Here is a 25,424-nt window from a genome sequence, read left to right as displayed (position 1 = left end):
ACTGGGTATGTTCCCTAGCCCCTTGGTGCGCTGGTACCGCCGCCTAGTTGTTCCCCTTAATAAACATTTAGAATTCTCCCTGCTGTCACTTTCCCGATGGAGTAGGCATAACTGTAGTCCTATTTAAATTTAAAATATCACTTTTGTGATAACATCAGTTGTATAAACACAGGTTTAAATGCACAAATCCTTGACAGTCAAGGATGACAGATTAAACTACTTTACTGATTTTTGTTTTAAGGTCTTCATGATTGTTTCTGTGTGTGTGTGTGTGTATAAGGGAAGGGCTGACAGGGTTTGTATCACGAGCACTCCTTAAGGCAGTGTTTCCCAACCAGCGTGCCTCCAGCTGTTGCAAAACTGCAACTCTCAGCATGCTGTTGCAAAACTGCAACTCTCAGCATGCCCAGACAGCCAAAGGCTGTCTGGGCATGCTGGGAGTTGTAGTTTTGCAACAGCTGGAGGCACACTGGTGGGGAAACACTGCGTCGGGTTCTATTCACATGTACAGTATCCTGTGCATAGTTAATGCGTATTAATTAAAGCTGCAGAATTAAAGCTGTGTTCAGTCATTTAGGTTACATTGAAATCTGTAGCTTCAAATCCTGAGCATCAAATCTGCGCAAAATACTGTACGTGTGAATAGTCTTTTAAGGAATAAGTGTCATTTCCGTTTTTCCTATAAATGAAGCGTAGATAAGAAACTTTGCAATACATTTTCTTACTGAAAAACTGACATTTTATTCTGCACTGATCCTTCACTCTTTATTCCCTTGTAAAATCTGTCCTCAGAGCAGCAAACATGAAGATGGTTTTCAACTCAGGTTACAGCTGCTGCCCATAGAAGTGTATGGAGAGAAGGGGGGAGAGGAGTGAGCTGCTAGAGAGAGAGTGAGAGGCTCAGAAACACAGAGATTCTGTTACTTTTAGTGAGTGTTCTTTGTCACACCAATGCTAGAATCACAGCTTAGACTACTGATTACTACTGTATAATTTCCTCTATGTTGCTGAATTTACGACAGATAGGGGAGCAGGATGTCCATGTTGTTGTGTGATGTGTATGGCAGACATCATATGAGCTAGCTGACATGCTCTGGGGCAAGAAAAAATGATTAATGATGGAGTCTGTAGAGAGGAATACTGCTGGATATAAGCCATATAGGGGGAGCTTTATCAAAACATGTCCAGAGGCAGAGTGGCTGAGTTGTGTATAGCAACCAATCAGATCATTTCTTTCATTTTTCAGAGGCCTTTTCAAAAATGAAAGAAGCAATCTGATTGGTTGCTATGGACAACTCAGCAACTTTTCTTCTGGACAGGTTATGATACATCACCCCCTAGTGACCAGGAATAGTGGTATCCTTCCTAAACATATACCTTATTATAAGACGTAAGGTCCCCATCACACAGCTGTTGTGCCCCATCAGAAAAGGTCCGTTAGGCACTTTTTTTTGTGCCTTTAACGTCCGTTATCCGGTAGGGGCACAATGGGCAACAACTGGTCCCGACAGATCCCATTTACTATTATGGGGTTGTTTTTTGATGGGAGTAGCGGGAGAAAAAGACATTGCATGAGGTATTTTTACTCCCACTATTCTCCCCATGTTCCCTGACGTCTGTCGCACTTCTGTGTCACAACGGCAGTGTGGAAGAAGACTAATCTGCAGTGAACTACAGTTACTCTTAAAGGGGTTATCCAGCATAAATGATTTTAGTAAGTACCTGGCAGACAGTAATGGACATGCTTAGGAAGGATCTGCACTTGTCTTGGGGCTAAATGGCTATGCTGTGAGATTACCATAACACTGTGGCTAGCTTTCTGTGAACTTGTATTTCCTGTTTTCAGTTTTCTTGTTTGCCTACAAATCCCATGATACCATTTTCCTCCTTCCCACACATCAACTACCCCACCCATTGAAACATAAATGAGCTGCAGACCTGTGGTTTTCAATCAGGGTGCCTCCAGGTGTTGCATTACTTGCAGATTGCTCTCTCCACCCATTGAGGCAGACAGGCTCCCTGTCATCAGCTGACTAGTGAGTCAGGTCTCGACCGCATTGCAAGCTGGGAAACTTCCGAGACAGCAGTCATTTTGTATGCTGATAAAAATAAATATTGGGATATAAATCACATAAGAATTGTGAGAAAACTGTCACACACAGGTAAAGACACTATATTATGAACAACACTCACTTTACTGCCCCTGTAGCATGGTCAAATAAAAAAAATTCCCGGAATACCCCTTTAAAGACTTGTTTGACATTCCACAGGTGGGACTATTTACTGCGCACAGTAATGTCATTCTGGAATTTCATTCAAAGCTTTACACACGATGTAAAGACTTGTTCATACTATATCCACCCATCAGGTCATCTGCAGCTACTGTTGTTTCTACACATAAAAACAGCTGAAAATGAATGCCTGTTTGAAAATATTGTCAACATTGTTTTATGTAAGCACAAATCTTACTGGAAGGTTTACTCCCATATAAAGGGGTTCTCAAATTTCAGATTTTTGCTTCAGTAGGAGCTGAGCTGCAGTACCCCATCATCTACAGCGTGTACCCCACCACTACAGAGTGTACACAGCCATTGTTTCTGGATAATATACAATGCATATATTGGGGACAATGTGGCAGATCATATAGTTATGGCTTATCCTGGAGGTACAACACCAATATCTGAAATTGGAGAACCCCTGTAATCCCATAGGTCCAAACTTGCCTCACTCTTTGGATGACAATCTACACAGGTGTTGCCACAAATCTACAATGAATGTGTGGCAAGTATAGCACATGTCACATGTGGAATTCGATGTGGATTTACCCCATCGAGGGCACACTATCTGTATGCCCGTATGCATGTACAAAAATACACACGTATAAACTAGATAAAACTCAATGTTGTAATAATTGAATGACTATGCAGACTATATTATCTTATATAATTATATAAAATAACAGTACAATACAGATAAAGAGGCTTAACATATACCCAATATTGATATACAGTAAAGTGACCAATGCACCAAATGTTGTGAGAAATAACCAAAGGAAGCAAACATCCAAGGTACATGCAGAGAACTTGTGACATACAAAAGGATCCCTCATCCCATGTACCATCATGCACTGTGGAATGTCCTTTTGTTTATCATAATGGACATCATTTAGCCTCTATTAATCATAGTACATGGGTCCTTTTATCTGTTTTTTATCAAACATCTTGCATGTCTATTTTTCTACAATTGTTCTTTCCTCTAATACTGCCCTTCTTTAATATGTTTGTTATTAGTGTGTATTCACTTTCAAATATTTTTGTCACTTTTTGTCACTGGGCACCCCCCTCCCCCACCCCCAACATGGTTTTACACTTTTTTTTCCATTTACACTTAATTGTATATGTATGCATCAGAGTATTTTTATCATGTGTTGTTCACTTTATTATATTTATGTTTTATTCTTGTCAATGTTTTTTGATTACTTAATCATCATTTTATCACATTATCCTTTAGGGTGTGTTCACACGTACGCAGATTTGATGCGCAGGATTTTCTGCTGCAGATTTCAATGTAAACTAAATGACTGAGCACAACTTCTAATCTACAGTTACAAATCCTGCGCATCAAATCTGCGCAGGATCCTGTATGTGTGAACTAGAGATGAGCGAACTTACAGTAAATTCGATTCGTCACAAACCTCCAAACATTTTACCAAAATGTTACTGCTTGTATTATATAGTAAATAACATTGCAGAATAATACACTGCAGTAAATATTAGTCCTGTGTTTTTGAAGCCTTAGAAATGATGTCACTATGCTAGCTACCCTTCCTTTCACTGAGTGTTCAATTTCCCTGGTACCACCTTTATCTTTTACATGGCCTTTCATTTTTTTTTATTCTCTGTTTTTCCTTTTCCTGTTTAGATCCTTCTTTATCCTTTGAGCCCTTCCATTTTATATTGTTTATTTCCCTCTCACCTTCCTAAGGTTCAGTTGTCTTGAAGTAAAAGGGGACTTGTTGCCAACCCCTAAAAACTGAGATGCCCTGATAATAGAACCTTCTTACAGTTTCTTGATGCGCCTTCCTTTTCCTGAGATATGTGGATTAAAAGTTTGTCTGACAATTCAGGTAATCAGTCAAATGGGTGTGAACTGAATTTTAATAATGGGAGTGACGAGATCAGATGATGGGTGGGATTATTCAGTCAGGTGGTGTGAATGTTGTACATAGAGGGCCGTCTATGTCTAATACACCCCCCTTCCCCCTGACTTTATAATCGCTCCAGCCCCTGATAATCTTTCCAATTGTTTAAATTAAGTTCACGCCCATATGACTGATTCCCTAAATTGTCAGACATACTATAAAACTTCATATCTCAGGAACAAAAGGGCGTATGAAGAAACTGTAAAAGAGTTGGATCAGGGCACCATAAGCTTTTTATTGACAGTAGTGATAGTAACATCTCATTTTATTAGGTCCAGGTCCTCTTTAAAGAAGTATTCCAGGATTTTTTATTTTTATTTGACTATGCTACAGGGGCTGTAAAGTTAGTGTAGTTCATAATATAGTGTTTCTACCTGTGTGTGACAGTTTTTTTGCAATTCTGTGATTTTCACCCCAATATTTATTTTTAACAGCATACAAAATGACTGTTGTCTCAGATTTTTCCCAGGTTGCAATGTGGCCGAGACCTGACTCACTAGTCAGCTGATGACAGGGTGCCTGTCTGCTTCAATGGGTGGAGGGATTGCTTGGTGGGAGAGAGATCAATCTGCAACTAATGCAACAGCTGTAGGCACCCTGATTGAAAACCACAGGTCTTTTGAATGGATGAAGCTCATTTATGTTTCAATGGGTGAGGTGGCTGACATGCGGGAGGGAGGAAAATTGAATTGTGGGATTTGTAGTCAAACAAGAAATACAAGTTCACAAAAAGCTAGCCTCAGTGTTATGGTAATCTCACAACATAGCCATTTAGCCCCAAGACAAGCGCAGATCCTTCCTAAGCATGTCCATTACTGTCTGCCAGGTACATACTAAAATCACCTTATGGTGGATAACCCCTTTATTATACATGGCTGGGCACTTGTGATTTAATACTTTGGCTTGCATGCCCACCCAGGTTGTCTGCTTTTGGTATAAGTATGAGAGCTTAAGGGCTTGTTTACATGTTATCTCATTTTCCTGCTGCTGGGATCCAATACTTTCTTTTGCAAAAAGAAAGGGGGTGCCAAGCTAAAATACTTGATAAATGAGTAAATGAGTGAAGAATGTAAACTCTTCTTAGCGTCTTTGTGGATCATTTCTTATATTAATTTTCTTAGGCACTGCTTTTTGTCATGTTATCTAAATTCCAATTCAAGGAATGGCTAAGTGAAACCTTGCATCAAAGCAGAGTGGGCTTGCTGAGCTGTGACCTTTTCAAACAGGTGAAAAGAAAACATCCAGCAATTACGGTGTGCAAATATAAAGAAACCTTTGAAAGGATAGGGAGAGAAGCCAAGCTCCCTCCGAGCCTAAGAGCAAGCACTTGTGCATACTCCTTTCATCTGTGAATAGAGGCAACCACTGGCAACCTTGGATCACAAGAATAGAGATGGCATCAATGAATCTCACCAAAAATATATTTATCTCCACTATATGTTGGACAAAGCTATTAAACCTTAAAAACTTGCCCCACCATCAGGGGCATAACAACTCATCATGGGGTCCTATAGCAAAACTTGGGATGGAGCCTAACTCCACCATGACCATTTAAAGCAGTATGTTCAGAAAAAGCTTATAATAGATCTCCCAGATTCCCAGTAATGTACAGTAATAATAGTGGGATAAATTAATAAACACAGCAATTAGACAAACAGTGATGTCACACAAGAATAATGCACAAAGTAATGCCAGAAAGATGGGCTAATATACACAGTAATCAGAGTGCTTGAAATTAAAATGTACCGTATATTAGGGCTGCAATATAAATTTCCATGACACTTTACATACATGTCTGTACTCAATGGGAATGCCCCCCTCTTAACTGTTGGGCCACGTAGCAGCTGCTATGCCCGCTACCCTGGTAGTTGAAGGGGTACACTGGGGAATAAACATAGGGGATAAGTGTATGAACGCTGGGGGTCTGACCACTGGGACCCCCCACATTCTCCTGTATAAGCCCAACTCCCGCTGCATAACGTACCATTCAGCTGCTTCTCCTGAGCACTCCAACAACCCCCCTTCAGAGATGAGCTATTGTGAGGGACTGCTTAGCCCCATAAGAGGAGAACCCGGGGGGTTCCAGCAGTTGGACCCCCTGTGATCAAACACTTATACCCTATTCTGTAAATATGGGATACGTTTATTTACCCAGAGTACCAATTTCCACCATCTACCTACCAATGATTACTCAGAAAGCGATATACTGACATCCTAGGTACATGCCTTTGTCCAGAGTGATGATATCACTGCATTAATTGTACCTTCACACCACTGACTTATGTAGGTCATAAGTATATTAACTAGACCACATCTCTATCATTCTACTGCTAAATTGGTATTGGCCATAAACAGTAGCATACATAGAAGAGTGTTCCCTATTGCAACTGATATTACATCTGATATTGCCACCTAGGAGCTTCTCTATGTGGCCCTAGTGTTTCTTTTCCCTTGATTTCCATGATCCTTGGACCAATCCAACCTTCCTTTGTTAGCTGAAAATGCAGTTTCCTAGGAAGAGAAGTCCTACAGAGTTCTTACCAGTAGTAAAAGGAATAGGGCCGGAGCCAGGCCTCTCTCTCCAAAGGCCCCATAGAAACCGCATGGTATGTCTCGAACACCTTGGTCAATAAAGTTGTCTTTGCTCGGCAGATGCTACCAGTTTAGAAGTGTATCCAAAGAATCTGGTTTATGGCTTCTTACAAGACATCGTTTTAATACCTGCACTGTGCCAATAATAAGCCCATCACATAAACAGATTTATATCCACTGCAAGTACATAGTATGGTTGAAAAAAGACATATGTCCTTCAACTTCAACCAAGGAATTGAAGGGAAGTGGTATGGTTGGATGAAGAGGAAGGGGTGGGATTTTATATTTCTGCATAAGCATTAATGTTATATTGTTCTCGGAATGTATCTAACCCAGTTTTGAAGCTTTTAACTGTTTCTGCTGTGACCAGTTCCTGAGATAGACTGTTCCATAAATTCCCAGTTCTTATGGTAAAGAAGGCGTGTCGCCCCTTGAGACTAAACCTTTTCTTCTCCAGACAGAGGCAGTGCCCTCCTTGTCTTTTGAGGGGGGTTAACCTGGAACAATTTTACACCATATTTTTTGTATGGGCCATTTATATACTTACATATATTGATCATATCCCTCCTTAAACGGCTCTTCTCAAGACTAAACAAATGTAATTCTTATAATCTTTCCACATAGCCAAGATGTTCCATATCCCTTATTAGTTTAGTTGCGTGTCTCTGTTCCTTCTCCAGCTCCACAACGTCCCTTTTATGAACTGGTGTCCAAAACTGAACAGTATATTCCAGGTGAGGAGTGAATAATGAAAGTTTCTGTTCAATGACTGCAAGCAGAGATATTAACTCCTTAATGACCACAGATGTAAATGTACGTCCTGGTGCGGCGGTACTTAGCGCACCAGAACGTATATTTATGTCCTGTGTATGAGCATCGGAGCAGTGCTCGCATCATACACTGCAGGTCCCGGCTGCTATCAGCAGCCGGGGACCCGCCGGTAATAGCGGACATCCGCGATCACGTGGATGTCTGCCATTAACCCCTCAAATGCCGTGATCAATACAGATCACGGCATCTGCGGCAATGCGCATGTTAAAATAGATGATCGGATCGTCTGCAGCGCTGCAGTGGGGATCTGATCATCTGTAATGGCGGCCGAAGGTCGCCTCACCTGCCTCCAACTGTCTCCCGGCGTCTACTGCTCTGTTCCGAGATCGAGCAGACCAGAGCAGAAGATAGCCGATAATACTGATCAGTGCTATGTCCTATGCATAGCACGGAACAGTATTAGCAATCAACTGATTGCTATTGATAGTCTCCTATGGGGACATAAAAAGTGTAAAAAAGAAGTTCAAAAATGTAAAAATAAAAAGTGAAAAGTACCCTCCCCCAATAATCCCATTTTCCCCCCAAAAAGCGTAATTTTTTTTAAATAAACATATTTGGTATTGCCGCATGCATAAATGTTCGAACTATCAAAATATAATGTTAATGATCCCATACGGTTAACGGCGTGAACGTAAAAAATAAAAAAAAGTCCAAAAATGCAGCTTTTTTTGTCACATTTTATTCAAAAAAATATAATAAAAAAGTGATCTAAAAGTTTTATATAGCAAATGTGGTATCAATAAAAAGTACAGATGACGGCGCAAAAAAGGAGCCCTCATACCACCCCATATACGGAAAAATGAAAAAGTAATAGATGGTCAAAATTGGGCGATTTTATATTACTGATTTTGTACGAAAAGTTTGATATTTTTTTAAAGCGGTACAAAAAATAGAAAAGTATGTAACCATGGGTATCATTTTAATTGTATTGACCCAGAGAATAAAGAACACATATCATTTTTACCGTAAAGTGTACAGTGTGAAAACGAAACCATCCAAAGTGTGCAAAATTGTGGTTTTCATTTAAAGTCTTTGGGTGTGCCATAAATTTTTGGGTAAAATGAGAGTTTTCATTACAAAGTACAATTGGTCACGCAATAACAAGCCCTTATATGGGTCAGTAGATGGAAATATAAAAGAGTTATGGATTTTAGAAGGCGAGGAGGAAAAAACGAAAAGGAAAAAATAAATTTGGCCTGGTCCTTAAGGTCAAAATGGGCTTGGTTCTTAAGGTGTTAGAACCATACGGACATAATGGGGAAAGTTTAGTGGAAAACCAGATAACTTATGAATATATTTTATTACATGAAACCATAATACCCCTTAGCAGTAATAATGCATATTCTATATTGTTTCATTACTCTAAGTCAGTGGTCTCAAGCTGTGACCCTCCAGATGTTGCAAAACTTCAGCATACTGGGAGTTGAAGTTTTGCAACATCTGGAGGGCCACAGTTTGAGACCACTGCTCTAAACAAAGTTTACACTCAGAATAAATCTCTGTCATTATCTAGCTGGAAGGAATAAAACCCATAATACAGGCCATGCCTGTGGGGCAAATGGCAAGCTCTGTATCTATAGTTTGCATTAACCATTATGTGAAAGACTTTGTAAGCTATGTGAGCCACCAATAAGAGAGACTTTCCCGCAGATGACCTCCCCCCCCCCCCCCCCCCCCCCCCAGCCGCTCATGGAATGTGCAGAATTTGGAGACCAAGATTAACAGATTAATTTTCAGATGACTAAAGTAATTTCAGGACATTGCCGAAAATAAAATGTGCAGTTATTTTCAGGGACATCACTAGAGAAAAATGGGCGCAGGAATGTTGCTGTTTCTTAAAGCGACAGTGTACATTGGGGGCAATTTATCAAAACCTGTCCAGAGGAAAATTGTCCAGTTGCCCATAGCAACCAATCAGCTCGCTTCTTTCATTTTTAAAGAGTAGCTCCCACCATCCCTTTTTTTTCCTGTCCCTTCCTATTTCCCATCTCTCCCTAACCTCCTCCCTGCCTTAAAATTTTTACTATATTAAAAATGCAGTTTTGGCTGCCTGGTAGTGTGCTCACTACCAGGCAGACTTCCCTAGCAGGCGCGACGTCACTGATGCCTGCTGGGGCAGACACTTCCACCCTTAGTTCATCTACACAGGGTGCCTCCAGCTGTTTCACCACTACAACTCCCAGCTTGCCCTGACATCTATTGGCTGTCAGGGCATGCTGGGAGTTGTAGTGGGGAAAAAACTGGAGACACCCTGTGTTAAAAACAATACATAGCCGCAGTGCAACCCGAACCCCCCCCCCGGCCCGGCCTGCGCCCCCTTCCCCCCTGAACCCCGCTACCCGAACACCCCCCCCCCCCGTGCTCCCCCCACCGCGCATCCCGCTCCTCCCCCCCAGACATACCAGGGCCATGCAGTGATGGGGCCGGCGTGAAAAGTAAGTGCAGGACAGCAGCGACGGGATGCCGGGCCCGGAGTGCGAGGCCAGGAAGCAGGGGAGCCAAAGTGCGCTTCTTCTGTTCTCAGCGCTCTGTCTGATTGGCAGGCAGGGAGCGAGCTCAGCCTGAATGAATTTGGATCGATTGCCCGGCCGGCATCGGTCCGAATTCAGGCGTGACATCAGGCTGCAGCCGGCCACTAGGAGGGAGACCCCTAGTGGCCGGTTTTCAAACGTAAAATACACTGTGTTAATAAAAAAATAAAAAAATGAAACTATATTAGAGATATGTTGTAGAACATAAGTACTACAACATATCAAAAATTAAAGTTGGTGACAGTGCCAATTTAACAAGGCCTCTGCAAAATGAAAGAAGCGATGTGATAGGTTACTATGAGCAACTGGGCAACTTTTCCTCTGCACAGGTTTTGATAAATCTTCCCCATGTAAACATCCCGGAATACTCTTCTTATCTAATTATTTACACACAAGAAAATATGATCCAGACACATATAAATTGGTATAGCCCCTAAAATATATCCGTAATGGAACTGCACAGAAGGGAAAGCACATGATCCTGGCATGTTTGTCAGAGCTATTAGGAGCGTTCCTGTTAATACTTAATCTGTCCTTTGCCCGGCCACTTGGTCATAGGATGCAAGTTATTATTTTCCGTTCAGCTGTAAGCACTTTAGCTACTTCTGGATGCCTAGGTTAAGCAGTGGAGTTGTGGGACTGTTTCCACGTTCCCAGCCTGCCGAAATAAATGATGTGTGGGTATATGTCACAGCTTGAACCTCTAGAGATCTTGATCTTAGTTGACTTGCCTGAATGGCTTTCCAAAGTCAGACGCTGAGTCAGGCTGACATCCCTGCCAAGAAAAGGCCTTCAATATGTTCTTATTTAGCAACCCTTTAAAAAGTACTTATACAGGATACAAGTGGGTTAAAAATATATTAGCTATTGCAAAAAAACAATCATAGGGCTATTACCTTCTCCGCTCATGTCAATGTTGTTTTCTCCCTACGAAAATTGGTATTTGGATCATTTTTGTGCTATCTTTTACCAATGAGATTTCTAGGCACCAGCCATATAAAACATTTACTTTGCAGTTTAGAAGATTTTTTTAGATATGGGTTTGCAATAGTGTGGAATGTAGCTCTAACAATTTTACCTATGTTGTCAGCTCAAAGATTTCACAGTCATTATTTTGGGTATTTAGGATTCTAGGATACTCTGCACACAGGTACGGAAGAGGACAGAAGGATAATGTGGCATATGGCAAGAACATTTCTGTGATTTGTTTTCTTAAAGGGGTACTCCGGCGCTTACACATCTTATCCCCTATCAAAAAGATACGGGATAAGATGCCTGATCGCGGGGGTCCCGCCGCTGGAGACCCCCGTGATCTTGCACGTCGCACCCCGTTAGAATCAGTCCCCGGAGCGTGTTCACTCCGGGTCTGATTACTGTTGATCACGGGGACGGAGCATTGTGATGTCACGGCTACGCCCCCATGTGATGCCACGCCCCGCCCCCTCAATGCAAGCCTATGGGAGGGGGCATGACAGCCGTCACGCCCCCTCCCATATACTTGCATTGAGGGGCGGGGTGTGATGTCACACAGGGGCGGAGTCGTGACGTCACTATCTCGTGTAACCATGGTTGGGAGGCGTTAGGATGAGAGCCTCCAGCGCTGCCGGAAGCCGCAACAGGTGGGTGCTGCAGCCGAGATCCTGCGGGTCCCCAGCGACGGGACCCCCGCAATCTGACATCTTATCCCCTATCCTTTGGATAGGGGATAAGATGTCTAGGGGCGGAGTACCCCTTTAATGTTTTAGGGTGCTGTAGCTGTGGTGTTTTTCCACCAAATTTTGTGTAAATCTGTCTTCTTTTGTGGCGTTCTTCACATTATTTAATAGATATCCTTAAATGACTAGTAATGAGAAGAAGAAAAAGAACAAAACATTACTTAAAAATACTAACTCTAACGACACTATTTAATGGTAAAAAAAAATCATTGTGGAGGATAAAATTCAGTTGTTTGTGGCCTTTTTTCAGGGAACAAAAATGCTATGCAAAAAGTATATGTAAAGGGAGTCTTATGTACAGTGGCTCACTTTTTAAAAATGGCACGTTTGGTGTAAACAGGCTAATAAGTCGCAAATTTTTGTTGCAAAAGCAATGTCTTTCATAAACGCGGCATTATTTGCTGCTTGACAAATTCCCCCTGATATTTACCCCAAAGTAAAACTTATTCCCTCAAAAAATAAGCCCTCATGTGGTAAGGGTTTTTTTTTTTTTTGTTTTTTTTTTTAAATCATGCCTCTGGCAAGGTTGGGATCAAAAGCCAAAACTGGTGCCAAGGGTTTAAACCTCTATTGGTAAGAAAAGAAGATATATGCCCTGGCTGGGGTAACTATATTTATTGGGTCCAGTTGACCATTGGATGTTGAAACTATTGCATCTTGAGACTATAAGGCTAAAAGAGTGGAATTTCACATTGGAATTCTGCACAGAGATTCTGAAGCAGCAGAGTCTCATTGTATTCAATGAGATTCTGCTGTGCTGTGCACATGGCAGAATTTCCGTGTCTGCAGAAAGAATGTACCTGGCCCTTAAACCTGGCCGCTGGGGACCCCCGCAATATAGCATGCAGCACCCACCGTATCTGCTTCCGGAAGCTCTGGAGGTTCTGGCTTCCGACCACGGGGACGGAAGATCATGATGTCACGACTCCGCCCCCGTTTGACATCAGGCCCCGCCCCCTCAATGCAAGTCTATGGATGCACACAATACATTGCCTTCACCTGCAGTCTTGCAGAATGTCTGCATGGAGAGTTTCGGTGAGGACATTCTGCCATTTGAACCCGGCCTAACTCTATAGAAAACCAGTAAATTGGTTCCAGGATAACCGATACAGATAAAGCAGGTCCTTACACATAAAAGTTATAAATAGCTGCTTTAAGCTATAAATCACTTCATACATAGTGTGCTGGAGCTTCTTCAGGGTCGTATAAAGTACGCACAGTGTACCCAAGATACAAAATGGGGCCACTCTCCAGGTGTCGAAAGGAGTAGCTAGTCCTGGTGCAGATAAAGAGCGGTACATTACAGCACATTAGTAAAAGTACTTTAATAATACAGGGTTTCCCCAGGGAAATGCCCATTGTAATTGGTCGACTCTTCCAGCTGTTTACAGAAGCCATGGATCTAGACTGTTTCTGGCATTGCATGTGGATTGTGGTTTCAATGGTCCTAGAAAGATCATTGTATGTAACAAAAATATTGTTAGATGAGGCCATTGTATCTTGAGGGATCACTACATGACAAAAAAGTCCTCCAGTTATAGGGACATAACGTGGGTTTAAAGGGGTACTCCACCCCTAGACATCTTATCCCCTATCCAAAGGATAGGGGATAAGATATCTGATCGCGAGGGTCCCGCCGCTGGGGACCCCCGCAATATAGCATGCAGCACCCACTGTATCTGCTTCCGGAGGCTCTGGAGGTTCTGGCTTCTGACCACGGGGACAGAAGATCGTGATGTCATGACTCCGGCCCGTGTGACATCAGGCCCCGCCCCCTCAATGCAAGTCTATGAGAGGGGGCGTGTCACGCCCCCTCCCATAGACTTGCATTGAGGGGGCGGAACCTGACGTCACAAGGGCCGGAGTCGTGATGTCACGATCTTCCGTCCCCGTGGTCGGGAGCCAGAACCTCCAGCGCTTTGGATAGGGGATAAGATGTCCAGGGGTGGAGTACCCCTTTAAGGAAGGATTGTGAAAGATTCTAACTTACACGTATAAATTTAGCCCACAGTGGATGATGATCTCATTCTCCAATATTGCTAGTGACAGAGGGTAAATGCTTCCTTTCCATCAGCCAGGAATGAAGTTGTATAATATTGACCTGGTTGCAGTACTTAATAAGAAAAATAGACATTCCCATATGTTAGTACGTGATTTATGGCTTACAAGGTCTCTGAGAACTTTACACTGACACACACACTGTCAAATAACAGTCTTGCTATTTATGGAAACTGAGTCCATCAAATAACCTTTAGCATCAGGATGAAAGGTTCTGCAAGGAGCTCTCATGTATACCTCACTTAGACAGTCTCAGTAACCCAGAGCCCCAGATCGCCCATCGTATGTACAGAAGGGTACTCTGGAAGTCATTAGGCACTCCATGGCAGGTATGAGCAGATTCCCAGGAAATCGACATTTATTCCAATGCAGTCAGTGAATTCCCCCTTCAAGTAAACAGTACGTATACCGCACTGAAGTCTTCAGCTTTATGATAACCTTGCAGCCATATACATTAATAATGCAATAAATCCTTTAGAGACTGTTGGAATGATTCATTTTCTTCCAGCTAGCGTATGCTGTTTCTGTTCAATACATTAGATGTTATAAATCATGGATCATTTCCTTTTTTCCCCAGTTTTACATGTTAGTGTTTACTTGGTTCCATGCACTCATTAATCCCAGAATGCACAGGAGGCTATTATAAAGTACTTTACTTCACATTTGCACATAACTTACTCCAATTTCTTTATTTCAATAACTCTAGGTATCTTTGGTCAGAAGCTTGAAGACACGGTACGGTATGAGAAGCGATATGGTGCACGGCTGGCCCCCATGTTGGTGGAGCAGTGTGTGGACTTCATCCGGCAGCGAGGGCTGACAGAGGAAGGATTATTTCGACTACCTGGACAGGCTAACCTGGTGAAGGAATTACAAGATGCCTTTGACTGTGGGGAGAAGCCATCATTTGACAGGTATTCTACAAACCAGTGTTATTGTATACATTACCTACATTAGAGGTATGCCTTTCCTGCTATACATCAACATGCTATACATCGTTAAATAATTTATGCAATAAGGATAGATCCTTTAAAAACACATATCATGACACCAATAATAATAAAAACAAGAATAATAATGGGTATTTATATAGAGCCAACATATCCTGCAGTACGCATGTCTTCAGACCTAAACTCTATTGAGCATCTGTTGGGCATCCTCAAATGGAAGGTGGGGGATGGGGGAGTGCCAGGTCTCTAACATCCACCAGCTCTATGATGTCATCATGGAGGAGTAGACGAGGACTCCAGTGACAACCTATGAAGCTCTGCTAAACTACATGTCCAAATAGCTTTAAAAAGTTTCACAAAAAGTGTTAAATCGCAGAGGAGAGGAGGAAACCCCCCACGTGCACCTTGTTCTAACGATCAATGAGGATCTGAGGGCCCAGACACCCACCAAATAAAACTTTTGTCATGTCTCTGCAATATTTTTTTGGAGGTGACAGGAACACACTCAACAAAGCTTCTAGTGTCAAATTTCCATGCTATGCTGTTGTAGTTTGTTACCATCTAGGAAGTTACATGTGAGCCATCACACAGAATTTTCTGTTTTGGTGCCAATGCCTTTAATTAAATTAGAATTATCAGAATAACTATTCAACAAGAGATATCTATGACTGATTGCTATATTTAAGACTGGCTGTACTGACTTAAAGGGGTACTCAGGCGCTAAGACATCTTATCCCCCATCCAAAGGATAGCGGATAAGATGCCTGATCGCGGTGGGCCCGCCGCTGGGGACCCCCATGATCTTGCACGCAGCACCCCGTTCTAATCAGTCCCCGGAGCACACGGGGGCGGGGACGCGATGTCACAATGCTCCGGCCCCCGTGATCGCCAGTAATCAGACCTGGAGCGAACATGCTCCGGGGACTGATTAGAACGGGGTGCTCCGTGCAAGATCACGGGGGTCCCCTTTGGATAGGGGATAAGATGTCTTAGCGTCTGAGTACCCCTTTAAAGGTGTTATCCACCATGAGGGGATTTTAGTACTTATCTGCCAGACAGTAATAGACATGTGTAGGAAGGATCCGTGCTTGTCTTGGGGCCAAATAGCTATGTTATGAGATTAACATAACACTGTGGCTATCTTTTTGTGAATTTTTTTTTTCTTTCTGTTGGAGTTCCCTCCCTCCACACAGAAACAGGGTGCCTCCAGCTGTTGCCCAACTACAATTCACTGCAGAATGATCCCCTTCCCACCCAGCGGTCGCTCCACCCTTTGAAGCAAAGACAGGCTCCCTCAGAACACCTGACTAGTGATGTAATGCCTCGGGCTGCGCTGCAGCCTGGGAAAACTTGAGATGACATTTTGTATGCTGTTGAAAATAAACCTTGGGGCAAAAATCACAGAAGAATTGCGAGACCACCATGAAACACAGGTACAGACTACATTAACTCTACAGCCTCTGTCGCACCACCTAAGGCCTCACACTGGCCCCGACCACCATAAGTAAGACCAGATCAGACCAAGGCGGTGGCCAGCCTAATGGGAGAGCCACGACCACATCTGAGCCCCTCTGCTACTTTAAGCTGGGGCCTGGAGCATGCCTACGCAGGCGCGTCACCTTTGTCCCTGCCTTGCCTTTGGAGTGCAGGAAAGAAAGAAGAAGTGGCGGCTCTCAGCCTCACCATGTCCGCATCTGTCTGCTTCCTTCAGGTGCATCCACCGGCCACAGTCCATACAGCAGTGCAGGCACCACCATGCAGCAGCGGCCAGTCAGTGATCATACTGGCCGGCTGTAAAAACATTACATGATAATAATGCTGATGTACCCTAGCTGTCTGGGTCCACCCATGATCTATTATCATCATCCTCATCTTGGTATGCTATACTGTAAAAAAAAAAAAAAACCTCTGTACTGTGACATTACTCTGCAAATTAACCATGTACTGTGATGTTACTGTACATGTTAACCCTGTACTGTCACAGTACAGGGTTAATATGCAGAGTGACATCCCTATACAGAGTTAATACACACTTTTACATCACAATGCAGGGTTAATAGACAGTGACATCACAGTACATGGTTAACCCCTTAAGGACTCAGCTCATTTTGGCCTTGAGGACCAGGCCAATTTTTGTTTTTGCATTTTCATCTCTTCCTCTTCCCTTTTTAAAAATCATAACACTTTAAATTTTGCACCTAAAGACCATTATGAGGCTTGTTGTTGTTTTTTGTGTCACCAATTGTACTTTGTAATGACATAACTTATTTTATGACATAATCTGTGGTGAAACAAAACTTATTCGTGGGAGAAATTTTAAAAAAATTTTAATTTTTGGGGGCTTCCATTTCTACGCAGTGCACTTTTCGGTAAAAATGACACAAATGGGGGAGATTTATCAAAACCTGTGCAGAGGAAATGTTGCCCATAGCAACCAATCAGATCGCTTCTTTCATTTTTGAAAAGGCCTCTGCAAAATGAAAGAAGCAATCTGATTGGTTGCTATGGGCAACTCAGCAACTTTTTGTCTGGACAGGTTTTGATAAGTCTCCCCCCATATCTTTATCCTGTAGGTCCATACAGTTGCAAGGATACCCAATTTATGTAGGTTTTATTTTATTTTACTACTTTACTAAATTATAACTACATGCAGCAAAATTAGTATGTTTAAAAATCCCCTCTTCGGACCCCTATAACTTTTATTTTCCCATATACGGGGCGGTATGAGGGCTCATTTTTTGCGCCATGGTCTGTAGTTTTTATCGGTACCATTTTTGTTTTGATTTAACTTTTTTGATCGCTTTTTATAATTTTTTTATTGTATATGAAGTGATCAAATATGCACATTCTTTGAATGTGGTACCTTTTTACGTGTACGCCATCGACCGCACAGTTTAGCTAACCATATATTTTAATAGTTCGGACATTTACTCTCGGACTATAGGTACCACATGAGATCATTTTTTTTTTTTTATTACATCATTGTATTTCAAAAAATGGGGAAATTTGTCAGGGGGGGATTTAAACTTTTATTAGGAAGGGGTTAATTCACTTATTTTTATTTTAAAAAAGTTAACACTTTATTATTTGGGGCGGGGGGACTTTTAATTGCATATACTGTGCAATGCTATGCCAAAGCATGGTATCGGTGCCCTGCTGCTCCAGCCTGCTGAAGCAGCAGAGGACCGATCAGACAGCGAGGAGGCAGGTAAGAGCTCTCCCGCCATCCTCTCAGCTGATTGGGACATTTCATTTTCACAGTACAGGGGTAATACACACAGTGATGTCACAGTACAGGGATAATAAACACAGTGATGTCACAGTACAGGGATAATACACACAGTGATGTCACTGTACAGGGATAATACACACAGCGATGTCACTGTACAGGGATATTACACACAGTGATGTCACAGTACAGGGATAATACACACAGTGATGTCACAGTACAGGAATAATACACACAGTGATGTCACAGTACAGGGATAATACACACAGCGATGTCACTGTACAGGGATAATACACACAGTGATTTCACAGTTCAGGGATAATACACACAGTGATGTCACTGTACAGCAATAATACACCGTGATGTCACTGTACAGGGATAATACACACAGTGATGTCACAGTGCAGGGATAATACACACAGTGATGTCACAGTACAGGGATAATACACACAGTGATGTCACTGTACAGGGATAATACACACAGTGATGTCACTGTACAGGGATCATACACACAGTGATGTCACAGTACAGGGATCATACACACAGTGATGTCACTGTACAGGAATAATACACACAGTGATGTCACTGTACAGGGATAATACACACTGATGTCACAGTACAGGGATAATACACACAGTGATGTCACTGTACAGGAATAATACACAGTGATGTCACAGTACAGGGATCATACACACAGTGATGTCATAGTATAGGGATAATACACACAGTGATGTCACTGTACAGGGATAATACACACAGTGATGTCACTGTACAGGGATAATACACACAGTGATGTCACTGTACAGGGATAATACACACTGATGTCACAGTACAGGGATAATACACACAGTGATGTCACTGTACAGGGATAATACACAGTGATGTCACAGTACAGGGATAATACACAGTGATGTCACAGTACAGGGATAATACACAGTGATGTCACAGTACAGGGATAATACACACAGTTATGTCACAGTACAGGGATAATACACAGTGATGTCACAGTACAGGGATAATACAAAGTCATGTCTCAGTACAGAAAAAATATGCACAGTGATGTCACAGTAGAGTGATAATACACACAATGATATCACAGTACAGGGATAATACTGAGTGATGTCAACGTACAGGATAATACACAGTGATGTCACAGAACAGGGATAATACACAGTGATGTCACAGTACAGGGATAATACAGAGTGATGTCACAGTATGTGGGATAATACAGAGTTATGTCACAGTACAGGGATAATACACAGTGATGTCACAGTACAGGGATAATACAGAGTGATGTCACAGAACAGGGATAATACACAGTGATGTCACAGTACAGGGATATTACACAGTGATGTCACAGAACAGGGATAATACAGAGTGATGTCACAGTACAGGGATAATACAGAGTGATGTCACAGTACAGGGATAATACACAGTGATGTCACAGTACAGAGATAATACAGAGTGATGTCACAGTACAGAGATAATACAGAGTGATGTCACAGTACAGGGATAATACATAGTGATGTCACAGTACAGGGATAATACAGAGTGATGTCACAGTATGTGCGATAATACACAATGATGTCATAGTACAGGGATAATACATAGTGATGTCACAGTACAGGGATAATACACAGTGATGTCACAGTACAGGGATAATACAGAGTGATGTCACAGTATGTGGGATAATACACAATGATGTCATAGTACAGGGATAATACACAGTGATGTCACAGTACAGGGATAATACACAGTGATGTCACAGTACAGGGATAATACAGAGTGATGTCACAGTATGTGGGATAATACACAATGATGTCATAGTACAGGGATAATACACAGTGATGTCACAGTACAGGGATAATACAGAGTGATGTCACAGTACAGGGATAATACAGAGTGATGTCACAGTACAGGGATAATACAGAGTGATGTCACAGTATGTGGGATAATACACAATGATGTCATAGTACAGGGATAATACACAGTGAAGTCACAGTACAGTGATAATACACAGTGATGTCACAGTAGAGTGATAATACACACAATGATGTCACTGTACAGGGATAATACAGAGTGATGTCACAGTACAGGGATAATACACAGTGATGTCACAGTACAGGGATAATACACAGTGATGTCACAGTATGTGGGATAATACAGAGTGATATCAAAGTATGTGGGATGATAAACAGTCACAGTATGTGGGGGCAATACACATGGGGAGTTTGTTAAGAGGTGGAAATAGTGCTATAGGAAGGTACCTAAATAGTTTGTCTGGCAGATTCTGCAGTTAGAAGTCTTGGATGGGAGAAATAATCATGATGGTCTAAACCAGATAGAGAAGACAAGGGAAAGTGAACGAGTTTGATCAGAGAATATATCACCTGTGAGTCTCTAGGTGTAACTGTATTCACTTACATGGTTTGTGTCGGGGTCTATGACAAATTTGGTGTACAGAACAAAATTTGCCATGGGGCCTACGGACACTAGTCACACCTTAATCTTATATTGTTCCTGTCACCACTTAATATTGGTGCTCCGGCGACAGAGCAGCCATTTTATAGCAGATCGAATCATAATATGACGTCTGCAGAAAATGATGTGGGGCCTCATGTTCGAGTTTTGCCTAAGGCCTCACAAAGTCTAGAGCCGCCTCTGCTCTGTAGCATAGTGAAATACATAATTCCTGCAATACCCCTTTAACACAAATGGTATAAAGGCATTGCTCCATTTGACCAATTTATACCCCAGAAGACCAACTTCTGGAGCTGTTTGACCAGCTAGTGTCACTAAGGGACCACTAATATTAGATGTATATGCTTGTTTTAACATGACTCCTTACACGAGTATACAATGGTATTGTGCATATTAAGCATTCCAATTCTTAGTTCATGAAAGCAGCTTGATTCTATGGGCATACCAGTACATAATACACAGTATACAAGGCTTCTCTCTTATTGGCAGCAGCCTGTAATTTCTGCTTTATGGAGAAGTGACATTTGTGACATTGATTCTCTGTTACTGTGTAAACCTGTTACCTTCATTATGTATGTGCCCCTACAGCCATCACCAGTAATAAAGACACGTTCCACAATGAATGAGAATTCGGAAAGCTGCTCCCATCCCACTATTTAATTAGTGTGGAAATGAAAATGTTGACACAGACAGATGGTCCTCCTCTCCATTATGTCTAGTCATTAAAAGGCAGATCTTGACTTCTGCTGTTGTCATCATATTGAGATGTTATACACAAACGAAACAGACGCTGTCCTTTTATTTGCTGAAAAAAACATTGGCTCTTTCTACTATGACTAACTCACTTGTTTATAACCAACCCTGAGAAAAATAAGATTGTATTGCCAGGCATTGTTTACCTTGCCAATTACTTTGGGTCCAGATGTATTATTAGCTCAGGATGCATTTATTTTTTTCCAGCGACATAAGGTTGATCTAATTCACAAGTACTAATACTGACAAGTCAAGATGTGGCTTGAAATGAATAGTTGTCAATGAAGTTACTAGATGGGTTGTTCTCTCTGCATGTGTAAGATATGACCAATTATATCGAGCAACATTGTGACATGACGCTAGACAACTCTTGGTTTATAACTTTAGTAAGAATAGTAAGTCAGATAAAGGTCATCTATACAAGTTCATTCTTCTAGAAAGATTTATATGTAAGATGTAATTTTGCTTTATGTTTTTATGCCATTTGCACATCTGAGGAAGGGGCGTTTTATGCCCTGAAACGCGTCATGTGTATGGCTTTTTAAGTTTTATTAACCTAAATACACGTATGTTGGTGTGAAGATTATAGCATCGCCAACTACTTTCCTGAAATAACGGCGCTTTTTCTTCAATTCCTGTTTGGTGTTTTGTTATTTCGGTGGACCAGAGATCCTAGTGGAACCTGGTGGCTGCATTGTTTACTGAGAGTTTTATAAGTTGTTGTGTTTTTGCTACACAACTATGTCAGATGATTGGAAACCTGAAAAGTGTCTCAGCTATGAGGAGCTCTGCTGTCCCTTTTCAATACATAAAAAAAATTATAATGGAATACGTATCTAATCTGCAGACAAAGTGGAAATGCTTGAGTGCTCTTTAAATAGACTGCCAGGGCTGATATCATCCAGGAGGACCAGTTGTCTAGCTGGTAAATATCTGTGGAGAGGAGAAAAGTGTTGCAGGTTTACTAGTGGGATAAAAGAGTAAAAAGCTGACTGCAGTGACCTCGCTGCTGTGATTCAATATAAGTCAAACATTGTAGGGGAATACAAGCGGGTCAAATGGTGGTAATAAAGAGGACATGGGCCGGACTTACCTGGGCTCTTGCCATGCTGGGAATATTTCCTGGGCTTTGGAGCTACATTTGAATATAATAGGTTAATATATATATATATATATATATATATATATATATATATATATATAGAATATAATATAAAACATTTTTTTTTTCTCGATGCTGCGGGAAAAAAAAAAGATATGCTGAAGCCCTATCTAGCCATAGGATTATTATTCCTGTTTTCCTGCTCTGGAGTTAATTTTATGGCTTTTTATGGGGTAAGCATTGACTTATACTGAAGCTACTGTACCTCCAGTACATGACACTAGAAATCCAGCTTTATTCTTTCCTACCTCCTTTTCTCTCCCTGGGGAAAACTCATTTGCAGTTTGATCTGTGGGATATTTGCGTGCTCCTCTATGTGGTGTGTTTGTAGATGATGGTGACAGTATAAAGATGTTACTTTCAACAGTAAATATTAAAAAAAATTGACATATATGGTAATTTAGTAAAACAAAAATCTTGCATAATTTTCTTCCAAACTCTATGCCTATTTATCATTCCTATGAAAATGAAGTCTGCTGTGTCTGGATATGCACCAATGCTTCTTTACTGTTAAATCCTTATCTATTTACTTGTTATTTTTCAAAGCCAGAAAAACTCAACGCTTATAGAATATAGAACTGTGACCGAGCAATATCCACCTCTTCTATCATCTAGTTATTTAGCCACATGACCAGTCTCATATCATGGCACATCTTTAGACATTTATACAGTGGCGTTCCTATTTTCCTCCAGGAAATATCTAATGCCATCTCTCTGTAGTATACCAGCACAATTCACGATGTTCAGTAAAGGAATACAAAGCAGTTCAGTTATGCGGCTGCAGAGATTGACTCCACTAGGACTGTTCGCAGCTGCAGTCATAAAGACAGTGTAAAGTGATCATGGTATAGATTAATGTATCAATACTATACAGCTCTACATCTTATGTAAACAGCATCATTTTATACCATTCAGTGCACTGTGTAGCTGTCTCTTTATAAGAAATGCAGAAGTCTATATGTATGTAAAATGCCCACCTATGGGAGGGGGCGTGATAGCTGTCACGCCCCCTCCAGTAGGCTTGCATTGAGGGGTGGAGTGTGACGTCACACGGGGGCGGAGGCATGACGTCACATGCCGCCGGCCATGTGGTCGCCGGTAATCAGACCCGGAGTGAACACGCTCTGGGGACTGATTACAAATGGGGTGCAGCGTGCCCAGCAGCGGGAATCCCGCGATCAGGCATCTTATCCCCTATCCATTGGATAGAGGATAAGATGTCTAAGCACCGGAGTACCCCTTTAAGTGCAATTTTGGGTGTAGTACACAGCAACTGTGTGCTGCAGCACTGGTGTGTACAACAACTGAAGAGCTAATAGTAGCCAGCCAGTTAGGGTGAGCAGAGCACTAAAAGCCATAATCATCTGCTATTAGTGCCTAATACTGATTGAGTAGCGGAGCGTATTGTCCTCTATTAAGTGTAACCTGTGCCTACATAGGTGGTGTACTATTTTGCTCCTGTTAGAGCCTTAAGGGCCCAGATACTGTGAAAGGCCAGGCAAAAGTACAAACCTGCTGGTGTTGTAAACAAATACAGTGGGGATCAAAAGTTTGGGCACCCCAGGTAAAAATTTGTATTAATGTGCATAAAGAAGCCAAGGAAAGATGGAAAAATCGCCAAAAGGCATCAAATAACAGATTAGACATTCTTATAATATGTCAGCAAAAGTTAGATTTTATTTCCATCATTTAACTTTCAAAATAACAGAAAACAAAAAAATGGCATCTGCAAAAGTTTGGGCACCCTGCAGAATTTATAGCATGCACTGTCACCTTTGCAAAGCTGAGACCTGCCAGTGTCATGGATTGTTCTCAATCATCATCTGGGAAGACCAGGTGATGTCAATCTCAAAGGTTTTATTAAATGCCCAGACTCATCTGACCTTGCCCCAACAATCAGCACCATGGGTTCTTCTAAGCAGTTGTCTAGAAATCTGAAACTGAAAATAAATGACGCTCACATAGCTGGAGAAGGCTATAAGAAGATAGCAAAATGTTTTCAGATGTCAATATCCTCTATTCTGAATGTAATTAACCCCTTAAGGACTGGGTTTTTTCCGTTTTTGCACTTTCGTTTTTTGCTCCTTGCCTTTAAAAAATCATAACTCTTTCAATTTTGCACCTAAAAATCCATATGATGGCTTATTTTTTGTGCCACCAATTCTACTTTGTAATGACGTCAGTAATTTTGCCCAAAAATCTACGGTGAAACGGAAAAAAAATCATTGTGCGACAAAATAAAAAAAATGCTGTTTTGTAACTTTTGGGGGCTTCCGTTTCTACATAGTAAATTTTTTGGTAAAAATGACACCTTACCTTTACTCTGTAGGTCCATTTGATTAAAATGATACCCTACTTATATAGGTTTAATTTTGTCGGACTTCTGGAAAAAATCATAACTACATGCAGGAAAATTAATACGTTTAAAATTGTCATCTTCTGACCCCTATAACTTTTTTATTTTTCCGTGTATGGGGCGGTATGAGGGCTAATTTTTTGCGCCGTGATCTGAAGTTTTTGCATTGATAGGACTTATTGATCGCTTTTTATTCATTTTTAAATGATATAAAAAGTGACCAAAAATGCACTATTTTGGACTTTGGAATTTTTTTGCGCGCACGCCATTGACCGAGCGGTTTAATTAATGATATTTTTTTATAATTCGGACATTTCCGCACGCGGTGATACCATATATGTTTATTTTTATTTTTATTTACACTGTGTTTTTTTTTTATTGGAAAAGGGGGGTGATTCAAACTTTTAATAGGGGAGGAGTTAAATGATCTTTATTAACTTTTTTTTTTCACTTTTTTTTTGCAGCGTTATAGGTCCCATAGGGACCTATAACACTGCGCACACTGATCTTCATCATTGATCACTGGTTTCTCATAGGAAACCAGTGATCGACGATTCTGCCACAT

The 25,424-nt window shown here is 41.4% G+C and overlaps 1 protein-coding gene across 7 annotated transcripts in view; it reads left to right on the top strand.

Annotated features, from left to right (window-relative positions):
- ARHGAP24 (Rho GTPase activating protein 24) overlaps window positions 1–25,424 on the top strand; it is a 939,121-nt gene that overhangs the window by 867,244 nt on the left and 46,453 nt on the right. For all 7 annotated transcript variants that reach the window (XM_056568756.1, XM_056568757.1, XM_056568755.1 and 4 more), the window contains one exon: window positions 14,635–14,842. In XM_056568756.1, the coding sequence (XP_056424731.1) occupies window positions 14,635–14,842 (208 nt within the window). The remainder of the gene's footprint in view (window positions 1–14,634; window positions 14,843–25,424) is intronic.

Source organism: Hyla sarda, chromosome 1, assembly GCF_029499605.1.
Source record: "Hyla sarda isolate aHylSar1 chromosome 1, aHylSar1.hap1, whole genome shotgun sequence".
NCBI lineage: Eukaryota > Metazoa > Chordata > Amphibia > Anura > Hylidae > Hyla > Hyla sarda.
Note: the sequence above shows the minus strand (reverse complement) of the source record. Positions and strands in the feature narration are given on the sequence as shown.